An 18,832-nucleotide genomic window follows, 5' to 3' on the forward strand; every position below is an offset into this window, starting at 1 on the left:
TCTTTTTCCTGACAGATGCAGAAACAATTTGTTGGGCATAAGGTTGCTCACAAATAACATTTAAGTTGCAACCTGACACTGGTTCTCCTATGTGATGAGGAAAGAGGAGCTTGATATGGTACTTTGCTGTTCTTCACAAGGTTCTCTCCAGTGGTGATGAGTGTCTCTTCCGGAGGGATATCTAACCATGGCCTGGCACCAGCTTGGCAAGTTGTTCTTCATGAACGTTAACATAAGGGACAGCGTATTTTCTTGGGTTTGAGACAATTCCAAGCAGATATTTAATGGCCATATTGTGTCTCTTTAGGGTTTCTAAAATATTTAGTGGTCATATTGTGTCTCTTTAGGGTTTCTGAAAAGGCAGTGCTGTAGAGTTTTTAAATATTCTTTATGTCATCAAGACTCCTTTTGTGGTGACTCTTCAGGGGAAGGTAACTTTCTTCAGTGTTGCTGCCTGTTCTGAGCTCCCCAAGACACTTGCCTCTGCCACGTGCTCTGAACCCCTTTGTTCTAAGCGCGGGCAAAACCAAATGTAACTCAGACTCTTTAGCAGTGTCTGACTGGCCGCTCACCCCGGGCCCGCCCCAGTCCGCCCCTTTCCCCTCCTCCGAATAAAAGAGATGATCAAGGGGAGGCCCTGCCCTCTCTTGGCTCTGCTCTCCTCCTCTGAACATCTCTTGTGTCTGTTTCTTTTGAAAGCTTCTAACTGTGGGAAATTGAGCGGGCAGGGAGCTATATTTCTCCCTCTTTGCTTCTGCTGATGGTATTTGCTCTGCAGCTGATACAGGTACCGATTTAGAGCTACTAAAGTGCTGGATTGCCCGTGCTGCCTCTCTGGGCTGCTCGAGGCTTTCTAAGGCATTGAACTACAAGTGCTAGCCGGTAAAAAGCTGAAAAAAAACCCCCTCCCTCATTTGGCGCCCAACGTGCTATCTCTCTTCAGTTCACATAAACCTGAACTGAAGTTTTAATAAATCTGTATAACAGCTTTTTATTCAATCTTCTCTCTTACACTATGAAAATCCTTCAGAATAAGTTCAAAATCCAGGAGAATATATGTTCTGTTTTCCTAAAATCTGTCTTCATTTGTAGTTTAAACCACACCCCCCCCCATGCACCTTCTTACTTTCTATCCTAAATTGATTGAAACTGTAAAGAAAGCCTGTGCAATTCCTTCAGGTATTGGAATCATATTCATGGATGATGATCACAAGTGCAATACTATACTTTATTACAAATTAATAATGACTATACAACAGTAATATCTTGAAGTTTTTTTCATGTCCCAGGTATTTTACATTTCAAAACCCACCAGACAAGTTTTAAATCACATTATGCAAAGAATCTATGTTGCAGTTTCAGTTTGTGAGGTCTTGCAAAACCCTACTTTTAATTCCCATATGTAGAGCTTTAATTTTTAAATGTAAATTATGAGCAAGACTTCAACAGTCATCTTCCAAAGAGCAGTACTAAATCTCAGAGATTCTTGAAAAAATCATGAGTGTCGGCCTCAGTGCATAAAATCTTTGAAGCATTAACTCTCAAAACAAGAGACTAAACATTTTCAGTTGCCAGAAAGTAAATCTACAGGAGATGTCAGAGCATTAGCTCACTATGAGATATTCCTTTGTATTCATTATTGAAAAGATTCACCTAATTATAAAAGTTCTACTGCATCCATACTGCCCAGGAGCAGAAAAGGATTTTCAATTCGTTATAAAATGGTTGAGTTTCTTTTTATCCACAGATAGATGGTATATGTTTCAGTGACTTCAGAAAATGTAGGGGAGGGGGGATTTTCTAAGCCAGACAGATTTAAACACCAACATATGTGTGTTTTCTTATTCATCTGTTCTGGTGCACACCATTTTGAGTAAACTTTCATCAGAAAAGTTTTCCAGTTGCAGATGGAATTGATGTCAAATCCAGGTGAAGGCCAAGAAATCATAGTCTCAAATCCCCTATCATTTCGGCATTCTCAGATTCAAAAACAGGGGATTGAGTACCTCTTTTCTGTGTGGCACCAGGGAGATGTGCCAGCATCAGTCTCTGACTATTTTTTTCTCTAAAAAGTCCTGTATAAATATTTTAGGTGATAATATTGAAAATGTTCAGTCTTGCACTATAAATTATTTCCCCTTGCATCTCTGCTACCAATCTATCATATTCTTCCATGACTGTATATTAGGCCCTTCTGTTTTAATAAAATCCATAATTCTCAGCTCACCTTTCTTTGTGAAAGGACTTCTACTACCTCTCCCATTCCCCATGGAAGTTCAGAAAACTCAGAAACTCAGAAACATTTTTGGCATTTTTCATCCCTACCGAAGATTGCCACTTATTCTGTAGCATCATTTTGTCCACCTGGAACAGGATTTAAATTTTGACCTTTGCCTTTTTTTTTTTGTGTTACATATAATTCCACTTACTTAACTGGTTTCTTACCAGTTCATGAACACTCTAAATAGGAACACATTTTCCCTTTCTCTTTTTCTTTCCCTCATTTCAGTCTTCATCGCAAATCTCTGAGTGGATTTGCATAAGTGCTGTACTGTCCCTGTACCTTTTCTTCTGCTCTAGGTTTTTATATAATATTTCTTATTCAAACATATCTCTGTGGAGTTTAGCCATACACATCAGTTCAACAGTGCAATGAAATACCAACTTTAGGATATGTCTGTTATAGCAGCTTGAGGGAATCAGCATTGCATGAAATAAAGAATAATGGCACTGCTGAGTGCTGAATGACAGGGAAAATGTGAAGTATGCATTCCAATGAAAAGCAGGTACATTAGTCTATAAAGATTTCTGGTGGAAGGTTAAAAACTTTAAAAAAAATAAAAAGAGCATTTAACAGAAGACTCTGGGCAGAAGCTGAAAGGTAAATTGATATTTCTTCAGACTGGTAACTTTAGGAACCATGTCCACATTACTGTAAGATACTTTCAGGCATCAGTCCTCCACAGACTGTAGAACTTTGAATTCTGCATAATACTATGGAATACTCTGCAGAACATTTCTGTTCATCCCTCCTGAGCAAAATTTGGATTAAAAGGTTTTTTTAGTTTTGACTGAGCTGATTCCATATTTATCCTGATTAATGGAAAGGATCATCCTCCATTGCCCTGTTGGACAGATTATACAGGTAGTAGAATCCCAGTAGTGATTACAAGTATTCATTATTATGCTAAAATTTCCTAGGTTCTCTACAGCCAGCCCCAAAATACTCTGGTGGTCCTGGAAGACAGATTTGTTTTTCTTTCATACATTAGTCACAATGAGCTTTGTTAGAATTATCACAGGTCTTACTGTCACACAGAATAGACAATGTCTCATACTCTTACACTTCATAGTCCTATTAGCAGCAATAATTTCAGTAATCATTCTTATTTAATGAGAAAGAAATAGCATCTCAACAGTGGGCTGTTACCACTGTGCCAGGTAACGTAACTACGCAAAAGAAAATCTATTAATATAAGAGCATACCTGTCTTCCACATGAACAGTCAGTGCAGAAGCTTTTGCTCTGGTACCCAAGCTGTGCAGCACACATGGCTGTGCTCTCCAGTGTGTAGCTCCAGGGAGGTATGAGCAAGACTTTAAGCATATTTCACTGAAAGTGCCTCAGAGCTGCAGTATAAATCTGAGGGGGAATCTGGAAATCATGATGTGAGGAGTGAATAGGCACGTTCTTACCAAAAATTTTCATTTCCAGCTATCATGATAGTGTGCCTACTAGGTTTATAGCACAAAGGAGTGCTAACATATTGTGTTAGCTTGGGTATGTGTATGGACGTATTTGTGTATACAAATGCCATCTTCCACCTCCTTCTCAAAGAAAGCCTTATAGAGTTGCATATGCCACCATGTGTTAAGTAATTTTTTTTGTGGGCTATAAACGACTTGGCCAAGCTGTGAAATGAAACAGCTTGTTCCACTGCACTAACAGTGCAGGCTCAGTGCTTATTGTCTGTGCAGCAAATGTTCAGTGAGTCACTCTCTAAACGAAGCCACATCATATGTGGTTCTTACACCAACTCCTATTCACTGTGTATGCATCCATGTGATAGGACAGCTTGATTACAAAGGGAAAATATCACAATATACTATTATTTTCACTGTTAAGTCAGAAAATAGTGGTACTTTTTCAGTTTCATTACCACTTTTAAAAACTTTAGCCTGTCTAGTAAAACTAAGCCTTTATTAGATGTGTAGGTAACATCTACCCCTGAATTTAGAATTTTACTCTTCAACTGCTTTTCTATTTATCTTTCTATTGATATAAATTCTCCAAATACCTGCATCTCATTTTATCCATCTACCTTTGAAGTTTATTTATTTTTTTTTTGCTTTCACTATGTCCAAAACACTAAAAGGAAAGAAAAATCACTACTTAAACAGCCTCTGCCAAAGCAAATAGGGAAGTTCCCAGGTGTTCCTGTTATGCAACATGTTCTTGGGTTTACATTGAAATGTAATATGGTTTTGCTTCTTCCTGACCCACAAGTTCAGAAGACATTATATAAATAAACTTTGTTTTCATGTTACTCTGCTCACTTCTGAGTTGTCAGCAGGCTTCCTTACAGAAAAATACTTTTTGGAAACGCAATCTGCAAGTATTTTGATTTCATTGCTTTTATTTTTAGCTGGTTTTTTTAGCATATACATTGTTCTTACAACATTTTCTAAGCACTTTGTGTATTTTAATTTAGGTTGGTGAATGTTTGTTTACATCGCAAGTAAAGTATTCTCTTCAAATTATTTGTGTCTCTTTGGATTCCCAAAAGTAAATACAATAAATGCAAAACCTGCTTGGTAATCTAGTTTTTTTCCTTCTGATATTGTGCTACATAACTCTTCTGAATTATATTTATAATTATTTGATCCTCTTTATTATATCTTTATGGTCATTTTCTATTATCTCTTGCTACCATGCATGGGAATAATTTTTCTCCCTTTAAAGTGCTTATATTATTTCCATTATACTTTCAACATATTGTAACAAGCCAAATGGACTTTAATCTATTTCCTAGGATTTCTAGTGTTTCAAGCCAGAATGTCTAATTTCTCAAAATCAAGTGGACACAAAGAATAAATAAAATCTGTTGTGATATTCACATCTTTGTATGTATATTCAGAGTGAGAAGGTGTAAAATTTTTCATTATTTCAACACAGAAAGTGAAGGCTGGCTCAGAAGGGATTTTGTCATTTCAGACTATACTGTCAAACTCTCAAAAACTTGCATATCAAAACTAAAAAACAGATTTAAAATGTCTTTACCATGAGAGAGGGAAAATAGCTTAAAATCTGTCATCTTTTAAATGAGAACCCAAGCAAATCTAGCAAAGTCCTCCCTGGTTTTGTATAGGTGAGACCCATTTTGTGTTCTCATACTGACATGGGAAAAAAGTGCAGACTCAGTTGTCCTACTTTAACAAAATATTTATGCTGTGTTACAAAAAGATTATTGTAGCATTGTGCAAATACTTTACTGAATTGTGGGTATGTCAAATTCAGACTTTTACATGAAGTTTGCAAATTATTTCTTCCTTTAGCAACACATTTTCTCCTTAGTAAAGCTGCTGTAGAATAAGCTTAAATAATCAAGATTCAGGTTGCTCTATATGTATGATATTAGTTTTCTTCTTCTCCTTATATGAGCTTCTGTTTACACAAAAAGCCAGGGCAAAATGTGCCTTTCATCATCAAAATTTCAGATGTGCTGTGGCAAGCCATCTTTTATGCAGCTGAATCTGCAGCGTCTGATATGCCTCATTATGTAAGATGCTAAAATTGTGAAGACTATGAATATATATTTAGACTTGGGCAGTGATTTATGTTGAGGATAAAAGGGAACAAAGGTGGTTGAAGAGACTTTTTCCTTCTGAGACTGCACAGTTCCCCGTTCAGATCTAGGCTTGCACCTATCTTTGAAGTTTGATTAAAATCACAAGAATAATTTCAACCATCATTTTAGCTTTTTCTCACTAAAGTTATGGAAAATTATGGAGCTGTAAATTTTAATTTTGATACTTTTAGCCTAGTTTCATTGTTTAAAAATCCATTTTCTAAATGGAAGCCATTAACTTGCCTCTCAACTATCACTGAAAAAAAGGCAGGCACCTCGACAGGCATTTATCCATCCAAAAACCAAAAGCTTAAAGAGGTGTTATCCCTATTTCCTAGAAAATTTAGGGAGTTTGCATTAGACATAAACACTTCCTTATGATTAACCCTGTCATTAGTTTGTCATTCTAAATCAGAGTTAACATTTGGGGAAATCTGGTATTTGAAGGAATTGCAGAGAAGATGTTGATAGCATTATCAGTTTAGAACCTAAGAATTCCCTTCCACAGAAGTGGAAGATATAAATAAGAGATAATCTAGTAGGATGTACTAAGAGTTATTTGTATGAATAACTTGACTTCCCTCACCTCATCTTTATTCTCTGTGCCTACTACCACTGACATGCACACAGGTATTCTGTGTTCATCTTCGTAGTTGAAATCAACCTGTGGAGTAATCTCTGATCACCTAAATTTGGTATTTACAGGTCTCATTATTTTCCCTCTGTTTATAATCCAAATATCTCTATGGTACAGGGACAAGTCTTGCTAGAATATTGAAGAAAAAATCTTACTGGAGAAACCTCTGATCTCCTATACTGTCCTTTAGGTCACTGGTTTGGGCAAATTCTGATACTAGTGAAACTCTTTCCTCAGATTCACCTCCTCTAACACTATTCCTTCATTATACTCTTCCCACCGCCTCATGAACCTTTTCCTAAAACATTTTAGAAAGTCACACAACAGAAATAAAGCTGGCTGAAACTGGATTGGTACAAGTACATGCCTTTATTTTTCATATTTGAGCATATTGTGAAGTATCAGTGTTATTTTCCCACACATCACATTGCTTCGGATCAAGAGTTTTTACATATGGGATCAACGTACAGTCAGAATTGAGGGGTTTTGGTGGGGTTTTTTTTGTTCCTTTGTTTGTTTTGCTTTGTGTTTTTCTTTTCAAAAAGATGAATAATACCTCTGAAAGGGAGGCACACACAGAATGACCAATACATGGAACAGAGTTTTTCTGGGAAATATTCCACACCTCAAAATCTCAAGAGGCAAAAGACTTTCTCTGTTTTCAAAATACATTCTGTACAACAATTTTGTTTCATCTTAAAATAAGGATTTGGGGCACGCAGGCTAAAGCTCTGTTCCTCTCCCCCATCACACAATTGCATGTGCATCACATCCAAGGAGACTGGGAGATATTAATGAAAGACCTTCTTAGCTCATCTCTTAATATATAATCTGTTCTCAGCAGTCCACAATACAAGGTAAGGAGAGGGAAGCAAAAAAGAGAGCAGCTCCTTTGGTTCCTGTCTGCTCCCACCACAGAGCATCCCTGTGTCCCAGAGGGAGCCATTTATCAGGACTGGAACAGAGTTTGCCATCTCAGAGGAGAATGGCTTCCTGCACAGTGTCCCATCCTGTGTCAGGTAAGGGACAGAGTAAATAATAATAACACTGAGTCCTTCTTTTATAACACCATCTAGCCTTTCCATAGGCAGATTAGAGAAAACTGTGAACACATACTAGGGACCCTTAGCATCTGCAGTTTCTCTTCAGAGCAGAGGTAAATAAATACAACCTTTCTCTGAGCTTCAGTTTGTCCCATGAGCTGTTGATTGCACTGTGAGCAGCAAACTGAGTATCCAGTTGCAGGAGGAGCAACAAATCTCAGAACATGAATATATTCAACCTCATATTTATTGAGACAGATCCATGGTAGTAATCCCAACATCTATTTAAAGCACTGTGAGACTGGAGGAAGTGGTAGTTAAAACTGTATTAGATGCCTGATTTTTCTTACTGTAGAAAAAATTAATATAAAACCACCTTGCAAGAGAAGACTGGCAATTTTCATGGAGAAAGAAATATGTATGCAAATGGTAAAAGACAAAAAGAAGGAAATTAAAAAAAAAAACCATAAGGACAGAAAAATTTGGAGCCTGTAAACCTTGGGAAGCATTGTTTAGGAAGATTATTCATTATTTTGCAGCAACTTTGTCAGTAGCTCATGCCCCAGCAAGAGGATGAAAGGCATCATGAATACAAACAGCTGGTACTGCAAGTAACTTGTGTGATGGTAAAAAAAAAGAAAAAAAAGGAGAGAGAAAGATTTGCTTAAAAAAAGATTGGAAGGTTTTGGCTACATTTTAACTCCTTGACATATGTACTTTTAAAATTATACTGAATAGTTTTGCTTTACTTTCAGTTGGAGTTTGTTTAGCTCTAATACTGAAGTATATATACTATATATATATATATAGTTTGTCTGAAGCACAGCTGTCTGCTGGACGATGAATTTCTCATTCTTAAAATAGTGTTAAAGGCATCCAGCAGAAATATATTTCTTGCTACAACAGCACTGTGTTAGACAGAAAATTATGTCTGTATGAGCTTCATGGGTTACTGTGGAGACATTCTTGACTGTGGCAAGGTCTTCTTCGGCCTTCCTAAGACTTTCTGTTTTCTCCTAGGATCACACACCAAAGTCCTGTCTATGTTGACACAATCAAAGTCTCTGTCTTCGCAGAAAACCCAATCACAAATACTAAATCCAAACAACTCTAAGAGAAGTAGATGTTATTAACTCCACCTCTGAGAGATGAAATCTAAGATCACAGGAAGCTACTAAGGAACATGTGTCTTGTGACAGAACCCATGTTTTTGTGTTCTCTTTAATCATGCCCCATATTTTTAAAGCAGTAACTTTTTCCATTTTTGAATCAAGTTATCAAGATTTGGATTGGAATCTCAGATTGCTTAGATTTTATGACATGGTGCTATATATTCTAACTCTCTAAATATTACAAGCACATCCTAATATAGCTGAATACAAGATTTTGTTTAATTAAGAAATAGAGCTACATAGGAGCATTTGAGTAGCTTGATTCTGGAACATATTATTTCTCATTACACCATGTTAGAGATAATTATCCAAGTCCAAGTAATTAGATATCTATGAGACAAACAGTTGTAAAGTACATCAAAACAATTCCTTTATTCTATCAATAAACACTGTACAGAGCCCTCAGGGGTACATTAATTTAATCTCTCTGTGAATCAAAACAGATAAAGACCTAAGGAAATTATGCATCTCTTCAGTAGGCCAATGTCACTGGAAGCTGTTTAGAAGGACCCTCCTCTGATATAAAATCTTTCACCATAAAGTGTCTGACTCTTGAAGCTCCAGAAGAGCATTTCCTACCTACTTTGTAAACAATAATTTAATCTATAAACTTCATTTGGAAAGAAAAATGCTGGGAAATATTTGTTAATATTTTTTCCCCTTGTATTTTATATTTAATTTCACTGCTCCAGCACCCTCCAGTCACTCTTCTGGGACAGAAAAGCCCATACCAATTTATACACAATTGTGAAACAAAATGTCAGTTGATGTATTTTCCTGATTCTGTTTTCTGGCCATCTGGCATTCATTGAGGAAATTACTCAAGTATGATGTTTATCAAGTAGCAGCATTTAGATACCTCATATTTAAATTTCCATGTTTGACCTACTCATGCATTATCCATCTATGTGAAAAGACATAGTCAACCTCAGAACGCAATTCAACTTATTCTAAGATAAAAGTGCAAATTATCTCAGAACTTTACATTTAGACAATTGAACTGAATAAAATTCCTGCCATTCTCCAGTGAGATTTACTTGCTCATTTAATGCATTGCTGAATTAGCCTTGATAACATGGAATGATGGAGGCAACTACTTACTTTTGTCTTGGGTAATTCTGTTTGACAGCAGGCATCTGATTAAAAAGGAATGGGAGCACAATCCATGGTTATCAATCTTTGGAACTGACAACAACAATGAAGATGACACATCCTGTGATTTAGAGCAGCAGTTAATTAACCTTTTACAATGCAGTGTGACAGTCCTACAAGAATAACAGCTTTGGTGTTGCCACCACCACAGCAAATTTAAACTCCTTGACTTCTCAGATACCTTTCAGCAGTTTAGTTAATAACCACCATCTTTTAATTGTTAATGAATTATTAATAAATATGGTCCCCCAAAAAGAGGTGTGCAGTCCTGAAATAAACCACGGATGTATTTAAACATATGTATAGATATAGATATAGATATATTTAAGAATTGGTTGCCTAGAGTTGGCATGTTGCAAAAATGAACACAATGATGCTGTGCTTGACTGTGTTCCTCCTGTGGTGTATCAGTAAGTGTGCATTTGATATATATGAAACAGATAAAATATCACACTACTTCAGCTTAAATATTTCTTATCCTTTTCAATTTTTACTCTAGCATATGGTTGTAGTGATGCCATGATGATTTTTTGCCTTTTCTTTTATACCTCTGTTATACCTTTTTACAACTTCTGTATTCTTAGTGCTTTTTGCCTACATTCTTGTACTCTTGTACTTGTTCAGCAAGGAGACTAAACATCTTAGAAGCTTCATAGGTAGGGATCAGTGTGCCCCAGACCCCAAGGTCCTCTCCAGAACACATTCTGTAAACTAAGCTGGAACCATCCAGGGGAAGGTTCCTTGGGGAGGGGGGCTCATTCAAGCCTCTCATTGGGGAATTTTTGATAGATATGCTAATTAGTAAGGCCTATAATGTTATACCAGATCTTTTGAGGGTGTGCATTGAGGTGCATTCGACATGGAGGTAGTGCACCTAAGGATCCTTAAAATAAATACCAAGGTAAAATCCCTTTTCCCTTTTTAACCATGTTTAACTCTTGATTTTAAGACCAGGAAAAGGCATCAGTTGAATGTCTTTTTTTCACTCTTTGTTTCCTGAGCTAAATTAGTAATTCTTTTTAGTGCTTTGCTATATGGTTCCTTGCCACTGTGATAATCCTGTTTTGCACCTCTTTCATCTGAAAATAATTTTTATTGAGAGAAATGTTACTGCTCAAGTTAAAAATTATTTTTCACTTCCTTGGGAAACCCTATTAGTACTTTCTTAAAAAGATGTGCAATATCGCTTTTTCAGAGTTGTATTGTAGAATTTGCCATCATCCAATGTACCAAAATACCTGCAATCAGTTCCATTCTCACATCAGTTACGACTGATGTTTTTAAACTTATATAAGAACGCAAAAGGTTGTGATTGGTTCCTGTATATTTTTATTTATTCCTATCAGTGCAGCCCCTGGGGTTATCCAATCCCATGACACCCTGAGGAAATTTATTTCTCTCACACCAAAGAACATTCGTGTCCAGCTCAGACCACTGTGAACTCTGTGAATTGACAACTGTGAAAAAGAAGCTGTCCTTTTTAGAGGGAGTTATTCAAATTTGGTTATACATTTGTGATACAGGAAGTAATCTCCACATGCCACTTGGCAACTTAATACTACTTAATCGAGAACCTTCTCCAGATGTATCATAATTGTTTACTTTCTGCAGAATTGCTTTGCACCTTAAAACATCTTGGCACAAGCTTCTAGAATTGCCAGTAATGTGTTAAAGCCTGCTGGCACCAGAAACTAGGTAATAAAGAATCCCAGGGGCTTTATGGTTTGTTTTCTTTCGAACTAACGTCTAAAGAGAAGAAGAAGGTGAATTCATCATTTCAGTAGCAGGACAATAGATAGAGAAGCACAACCCCACTACAAGATGATGTTAGTATAGAGAGAATTGAGTTGAGGATGCTCTGCTTCCACCACCATACGCATTTAGAAGACGTAGCCCTGCTCCGCTCTGCCTGGCTTCTGTAAAGGCTTGCAGGAGGACAGGCAGAGAAAAGGAAAAATAGCTTTGTCTACATTTCCTTCTGTGCCTTCTCTCCATCTATGAACTGATTCAGAGAGAAATCCATAAAATGTGGAAATAATGGGCCAGTATTTCTGCCCACATAAGTAGGGAAATTACCTTTACTTTTAAAGGTCACTGTAAGCACTTCCCTTTAAACTCTGTGAATGATATTGCTCCATGTATGTAGGAAGGTGAAATGAAATGCTGACTTCACCAGACTTACTTTATTGCCTTTGAATATCTTACTTTTTAACACTCTATTGAATGTTCTTTTTCTTCTATTCTTACTTTTTTTTTTTTTTTTAAATGAGATAACTTCAGAATCTTGTAGCAAATGTTTCTGAAAAGGTGAATTGCAGTGACCGTTATGTGACTTGTAATGACTCGCAGAAAAACTTCTATTCTTGGGAAAAAAGCTCCACTGAGGCAAATACATTCTGAAGCATATAATCTAGTTATACAAGTGTACTGCATGTACCTACCATTTGCTCATCCAAACTATATATTATCCTTACACTCTTGACTAAAAACTACAAGCTCTAAGTATAGCTATAAAAACTATAAGGGGAAAAAAAGCAAAAGCAAACCCCAAACTAAAAAAAACCAAACCAAAAAAACCCAGCAGAAAATTTTACTTCTCTCCAAGTTAGAAAGATGCATTCCATTTCCTTTTACATTAATGAGGGTTGCTTTTTCTGCTTTTCCAGGTAAAACACAGGTCATGGGTGAAATCAAGATTGCATTAAAGAAGGAAATGAAGACAGATGGAGAACAACTGATAGTAGAAATCCTTCAGTGCAGAAATATCACATACAAATTTAAATCTCCAGATCATCTACCAGGTATCACTAAGAAAACAGCTTCATGATACTTTGAAAATATTAAGAGGTTGCATCTTAAGTCATTTAACAACCTCACTTAAGTCATTTAACAACCTTGCATTTAACAACCTCACAAATCACTAAAATTGCTTCTTAGCCAGGATGACATATTCTACAGGATTCTTTTTGAAGTGCTTCTTTTCTCCTATGAGCAACTTTAATGAAAGTAAAAACATTTTGTAGAAGCAAATTAACTCTCAGAAGTTAATCCTCTTTTTAATTTATTTCTTATTTTTAAAAATTAATCTACTTTTAAGTTTAGTAAAAATTATAAATCCCTAGGTTATCAAAGAACAGGTATAACTAGTAAAGTATTGTATTTTTATGAAAAAGCTTTTTGAAAATGAAAATCTCATGCTTGCAATGGTATTTTCATACATAGATGAAGACATCAAGGTATTTGTTCTTTCAATAACAGCATTATAAACAAAAAGTAATTCTCTTTGGATTTAGTGGGGTGGGTCCATTTCTACACCATGTGAACAAGAACAGAATATGACTTTGTAAATTGTCATTTTTTCACAAAAAATCCCCTCTGTTGGAATCATTAAGAACAATGATTATTTAAAAGCTTCTGTATTTAACACATTGAACTATTCTTCCCCAGACCTCTATGTGAAGCTGTATGTTGTCAATATCTCTACCCAAAAGAGAGTAATTAAGAAGAAAACCAGGGTATGCAGGCATGACCGAGAGCCTTCATTCAATGAAACATTTAGATTTAGCTTGAGTCCTGCTGGGCATTCTCTTCAGGTAATTCTGCATTTTATTAAATCCTAATTTTGGATGTTGTCTGTGTTGTGCTATGGCCATATGAGCTCAATCTTCTACCCCAATTGTTTGCTGAAAAGAGAAAAGTAACACAGTTATATAATAATGGAAATATCAGGCTAGAGGAGACATTAAAAGATGGATTACTCCATCACACCACACAGAGGAAGGGTATTTATAGATCAGGCCTGAAAATTTTAGGCGTGATCTGTTCTTAAAATCCCCCAGAGAACAGAGTTATACATGCCTTCCAAGAATAATTTTCTATGTATTTAGAAAGTTTAGTGCAATATCAAAATTAAATAGATCATATTTTTAAATTAAGCTCACTTATCCTTAAGTATCCTCACAAAGTACAGAGGAAAACTGATCCACTTTCTTTTTAATTAAGAAAAAAGGTTTTACATTGAAAGGCTGTTATCTCTCCTCTCTACTTTTCAAGACTAAGTCAACCAAATTTCTTTGATATGTCCTTTGCCTAAATACCTAAACATTTTATCATTCTGTCCAGTTCTCTAGCTTCTTTAAAAGTTGGGGTACCTAGAATTTGATACAATAATCATAATCTCAGATACTGAGAATTATTGATTATGCCAAGCCAGATATTCTCTGGTACATTTGTAATGGAGTTGACTTTTTGTCAGTCTGTTACACATCAAATGATGCATGGAACTGGTTCAGGAATTGTCCCTCTCCTGTGTTTTACTTGCTTAGACAGATTTGGTCAGATGGCCAGACTTGTGCTTTTTTTGGACAGGTTGGATTCAGTTTGCCTACTTTCATTTATTTTCACATTAGGAGATAACAAGTGTAGGCCATATATTCAGACTCCCTCCAGTCAGTGGAGAGGGATAAACAATTCAAGGGGTATCTGCAGGCCAACCTTAAAATTAAGTGGAAGGCATTGTTGGGATATCAGCACTTAACATACCTTTAAATCTGTCAGAGCAGCCTGAATAAGACAGCTGCATTTTGGTGACTAAAGTTAGTCTGGATTATCTATTGCCTGTGTCAGTAATATCACAGTCAAAGTGGATGTTACTTCAAAAACAAGACCCCCAAAAATAGATAGTGTTTTTCCTGTGTTAAGGTGTCCTAACATCTTATTGTTTCGGTAGACTCAACAAAAGGCTGTTACATTTTCTGGGGAAAGCCAAAGTGGTCAATAAAGTCTTGCCAAAGTTTAAGAGCTCCTGTAAAAAATTTGCTTCCAGTGGTGGTTTGAAGAGGAAACCATATTGGGTAGGCCAGTAAAGAATTCACAGAATCCGACAGATAAATAATCCATCAAGTTTTTAGGAGGGAGATAGTGAGGGACATATCCATAGGAACAGTTAGCCTGAGACTTGACAACATTTCTTCTGGAACTCTGTCATATAAAGAGGAGACTTAGGGGAGTTCTCATCGTGTTCTTCAACACCCTCCTGAGGGGAAGCACAAGGGCAGGCACTGATCTGTTCACTGTTGTCACCAGTGACAGAATTGAGGCAATGGCCTGAGGCTGAGTCAGGGGAGGTTTAGGTTGGATATCAGGAGAAAGTTTTTCACCCAGGGGGTGGTTGGACTCTGGAAGAGGCTCCCCAGGAAGTGGTTACAGCACCAAGCCTGACAGAGTTCAAGAAACATTTGGACAACACTCTCAGGCACACAGTGTGATTCTTGGGGTATCCTTCACAGGGCCAGGAGTTTGACTTTATGATCCTGACTGATGTCTTTAAAATCAGTATATTCTACAATTCTATGATTCTATGATATGTGCCGATGCTGCACACCAGAGCTAAGAAAGAGAATGAAAGCTGTAAAAGTATCCTGTAAAAGTATCAAGGAACAAGTTTAAAACAAAGGAAAAGTGTTTCTGCTTCATGAAAGTTGAATTTTGAGCTGTAAAATGGATTGCCTTTATATATTGTGAGTGCTAAATTTTTTCATAGAAAAAGTAGCTGGAGAAAATTATAGGAGAAATTTATGGACGAAAGACATCAATTCTGTTAAATAAAAAACTTACTACCTGTGAGTCAGGAAGTCAATGGTCCCCATACCTTATTAGGTATTTTGAGAGAATGTCAATACTTAATTGCCTGGTTCTTATATTCTGCCTAATACACTGCCCTCTGCACTTTTGAAAGCAAAATATTTGCCTGGAGAGAGCTGTAATCTGACTCAGTGCATCTGTTTTTATGTGCTCTTCAAGCTTAGCAGTTGATTTTTTCCTATAGCAAAGCATGAACCTGGGTGATTTGAATGCTGGATTTGAGTAATGAACATTTAGGACCAAAGACATGGACACAGTCAAAAGAGATCTGGGGAGAGGGAAATGAAACAAAGCCAGAATTTATAGAACAAAAATTAAATTGGAAGATGATGGGAGAAAGTAAGATCATAGAAAGGGAGTGAGATCAAACATGATAATAATAGAAGGTACAATGTAAAGAGCTACGAGAACTAACCAGAGGCAGAAATTAAGACAAGGGACTGCAGTCTAAAAATCAGCAGCAAGTGCTGGGAATATTTGCCATAAAAATGGGACCATCGGCTTTTGAGGAAAAAAAAAAAAAAAAACAAAAACCAACCAAAATGAAGAAAAGCTTGAATTGTCTGGTACAGAGTAATGGGAATAAATAAAGAATACAGAAACCCTGGGGTTCAGAAACTAAGACTAGCGGATCCAGGACAACAAGACTGGAATTTGAGGCCTGGAGCAGAGAAGAAACAAGGATGAGAGACAGACAAGCCAGAGAAGATAGACCCCAGGGTTCATGTGGGAGAAGGATCGAGGACAGAACTAATGAAAAATCGGATATATTTTTTTTCTGTCCCAAAACTGTTAATTGTGTCAGAATGAAAACATTCTGTGGAAAACATTTTGGCAGGTTTAAGACAGGCACTTTCCTCAGGCCCTGGCAGTTTTTTCCTTGCTTCTCTGATTTCCCTGTTTCTTGGCAACTCACCTGCAACCCTTCTGGAAAGCACTAAGCTTCTGGCTTGTGGCTCACTGCAATTAGAAATTCATAATGTCCTAAGCGAGACTAATCAGAAAAACCCCGAAGAACATATTTCACAGATGTTCTGGTTTGGCTTTCCAGTTTCTGGGCAGTCCATTCTTCAGCAAACACTGAACCTAGGGACCTATAAAGCCATCAGCAGTGGAGGCAGGCTGCCTATTTTCCTCAAGGACACCCTTTCTGATGAATGGAGTTTCCTAATATTTCAGTGCCTAAGAGTTTTCCCTTCTCAAACCTGTTGACTAATAGCCATTAGGTGTCTAAGCTATCCAGGTAGCCAATTGATATCAAAACTGGACAAGGAAGGAGGAAGCCTATTCAGGAAAACTTTTGTAAATTTCTTCCCTTTTGAAATTTATTTTAAATTTTATTTGTAATGAAAATTTTGCATTTTTTACTTTGCTTTCCAAATCAGAATGGAAAATTTTCAGAAATGTTGACGTTCTTGATTACAAGAAATTCTAGTTCTTTTACAGTTCTCTTACACGTCTACTGCCATGTGGTTTCAGCAGAGTACAAAATCCTTGTGTCCTGTCATTTTTCTTCTAGCCTAGATCTTTGAAACCAAACAACAAAATGCCCTATTTTCTCTCCTGCTGGTTAACACAGAGACTGACAGCCTCCTCCTGTTATCAGTTACTTCCCTTGCTTGTTGCTTGTTGATGTCTGCTCAGTGACTGTGAATATTACAAACCTGCTCCTAATCCTGTCATGGAAATGCAAATCTTCATTAGTTCTTTCTCTTTTTGAAAAACTTAGAAATTTAATAAAAAGAAAACAAAACCAAACAACAAAACATTGTGCTTGTTAATTCAGTTACTCAGAATTAAGAAAAGCTAAAATTTTTCTGAATGTGTAACTATAGCTCATGCCCTGGAGTCTACATATTATGAAATGCATTTTCTTAGAAACATGTATAATGAACCTATAGATCCACAGAATGAGACAAGTCCTTAAGAAAAGTGTATTTTTCGCATGGCACAAACCTCTGTAGCTGGAAAATATATGGTTGGATGACATTTCACAGAGAGCCTTGAACACCCAGTCTGCATCAGACTTCCACAGACTTAACAAGAGCTGGTACTTCACCTGCACAGAGCTTTGTCTTGTAACTTAAAACCTGACTTATGCTCATCCTTGGCAACCAGCAGGTAAACAATTTGCTCATTAACATTCAAGACTGTCATCTTCTAATTGCTATGTCTCATGATAGGGAAACAGAAGGGGAAGAAGATTCAATTTTCACAGGGCTTTTTGTGAGGGGGTGACTCTATATAAAAAAGTCAATGTTTATTTTCTCTGCATAGCATATTTGAGCTCAGCATTTCTGGATCTTTCATGTTTTGCTAGTATTATGTTACTATGCACATTAATTATTATTATTATTATTATTATTATTATTATTATTATTATTATTATTATTATTATTATTTTCACAGATTCTGCTTGTCTCCAACGGAGGGAAGTTTATGAAAAAGACACTGATTGGAGAAGCTTATATCTGGCTTGACAAAGTGGATCTAAGGAAAAGAATAGTAAACTGGCACAAACTGTTGGTCAGCTCCACACAAACACACTGAGCAGAGCTGTCTGCTTAGGGCACAAAACATGCAGAGTCTGCTCTAAACAGCATCACTTCAAGAATATAGTTTGATATCATTGTGTTTAGCTAGTCTTTCAGAATACAAAGTAGAAAAGAGCAGTCTCTGGGCTACAAAGCACACTTAAATGAGGGCTAGTACACTTATTTTTGCTGCAAAATACAGCAAAAGGAGAAGAAAATCTGGGCCCAGAAGTTAAAGTGAGGCTTTTTGAAATGAAGACTGATATGAGGGCTCCATGTTGTTGGACTCTTTGTGAAGAGAGTAACTGTGAAGGAAATGATGAAGGCTGGAGGCAGGTGCTAACACAGAGCTCGGCTACAGCTGGAGGTAGTGTGATGGGAAGCACAGTCTGGTTTTCTGTGCAACCAGAAGGAGATCATTTTATGCAAAAGCAGCTAGGGTGACTGACTTTCCAAATCTCACTTATCAAAAGTGCAAAACTTGCTCCTCTGCACCTTAGGATATCTGATAATTTGCTGTAGTGAGATTATGCCACTTGACACAAACTGCAAGATGTTTGCAAGAGTGGCAATGTTATTTTACATTACTTTTTTCCTTCTTTCTTTTTCCTTCAAAAACTATACTGTGGATAATGAGATCTGATTGTTTCATTTGTTTCTGTGTGTTAAAAATGGATATAAACCACTCTCCTAGAATGTAATGAATAAAATTATACGAACTGTCTATACCTTGGGATGTGGTTTTAAGGAGAAAGGACAGCTAATAACCCACACTACATCAGAAAGAAAAAACGCTGTTTCAA

General features: G+C 36.7%; 1 protein-coding gene across 1 annotated transcript in view; it reads left to right on the forward strand.

Moving 5' to 3' along the window:
* PCLO (piccolo presynaptic cytomatrix protein) overlaps positions 1-18,440 on the forward strand; it is a 322,461-nt gene extending 304,021 nt beyond the window's left edge. Inside the window, exons 25-27 of the mRNA XM_069035466.1 lie at positions 12,519-12,653; positions 13,300-13,445; positions 17,905-18,440. Coding sequence (XP_068891567.1) covers positions 12,519-12,653; positions 13,300-13,445; positions 17,905-18,045 — 422 coding nt within the window. The 3' untranslated portion in view covers positions 18,046-18,440. The remainder of the gene's footprint in view (positions 1-12,518; positions 12,654-13,299; positions 13,446-17,904) is intronic.
* The last annotated feature ends 392 nt before the right edge of the window (positions 18,441-18,832 follow it).

Source organism: Aphelocoma coerulescens, chromosome 1A, assembly GCF_041296385.1.
Source record: "Aphelocoma coerulescens isolate FSJ_1873_10779 chromosome 1A, UR_Acoe_1.0, whole genome shotgun sequence".
NCBI classification, from domain to species: Eukaryota; Metazoa; Chordata; class Aves; order Passeriformes; family Corvidae; genus Aphelocoma; species Aphelocoma coerulescens.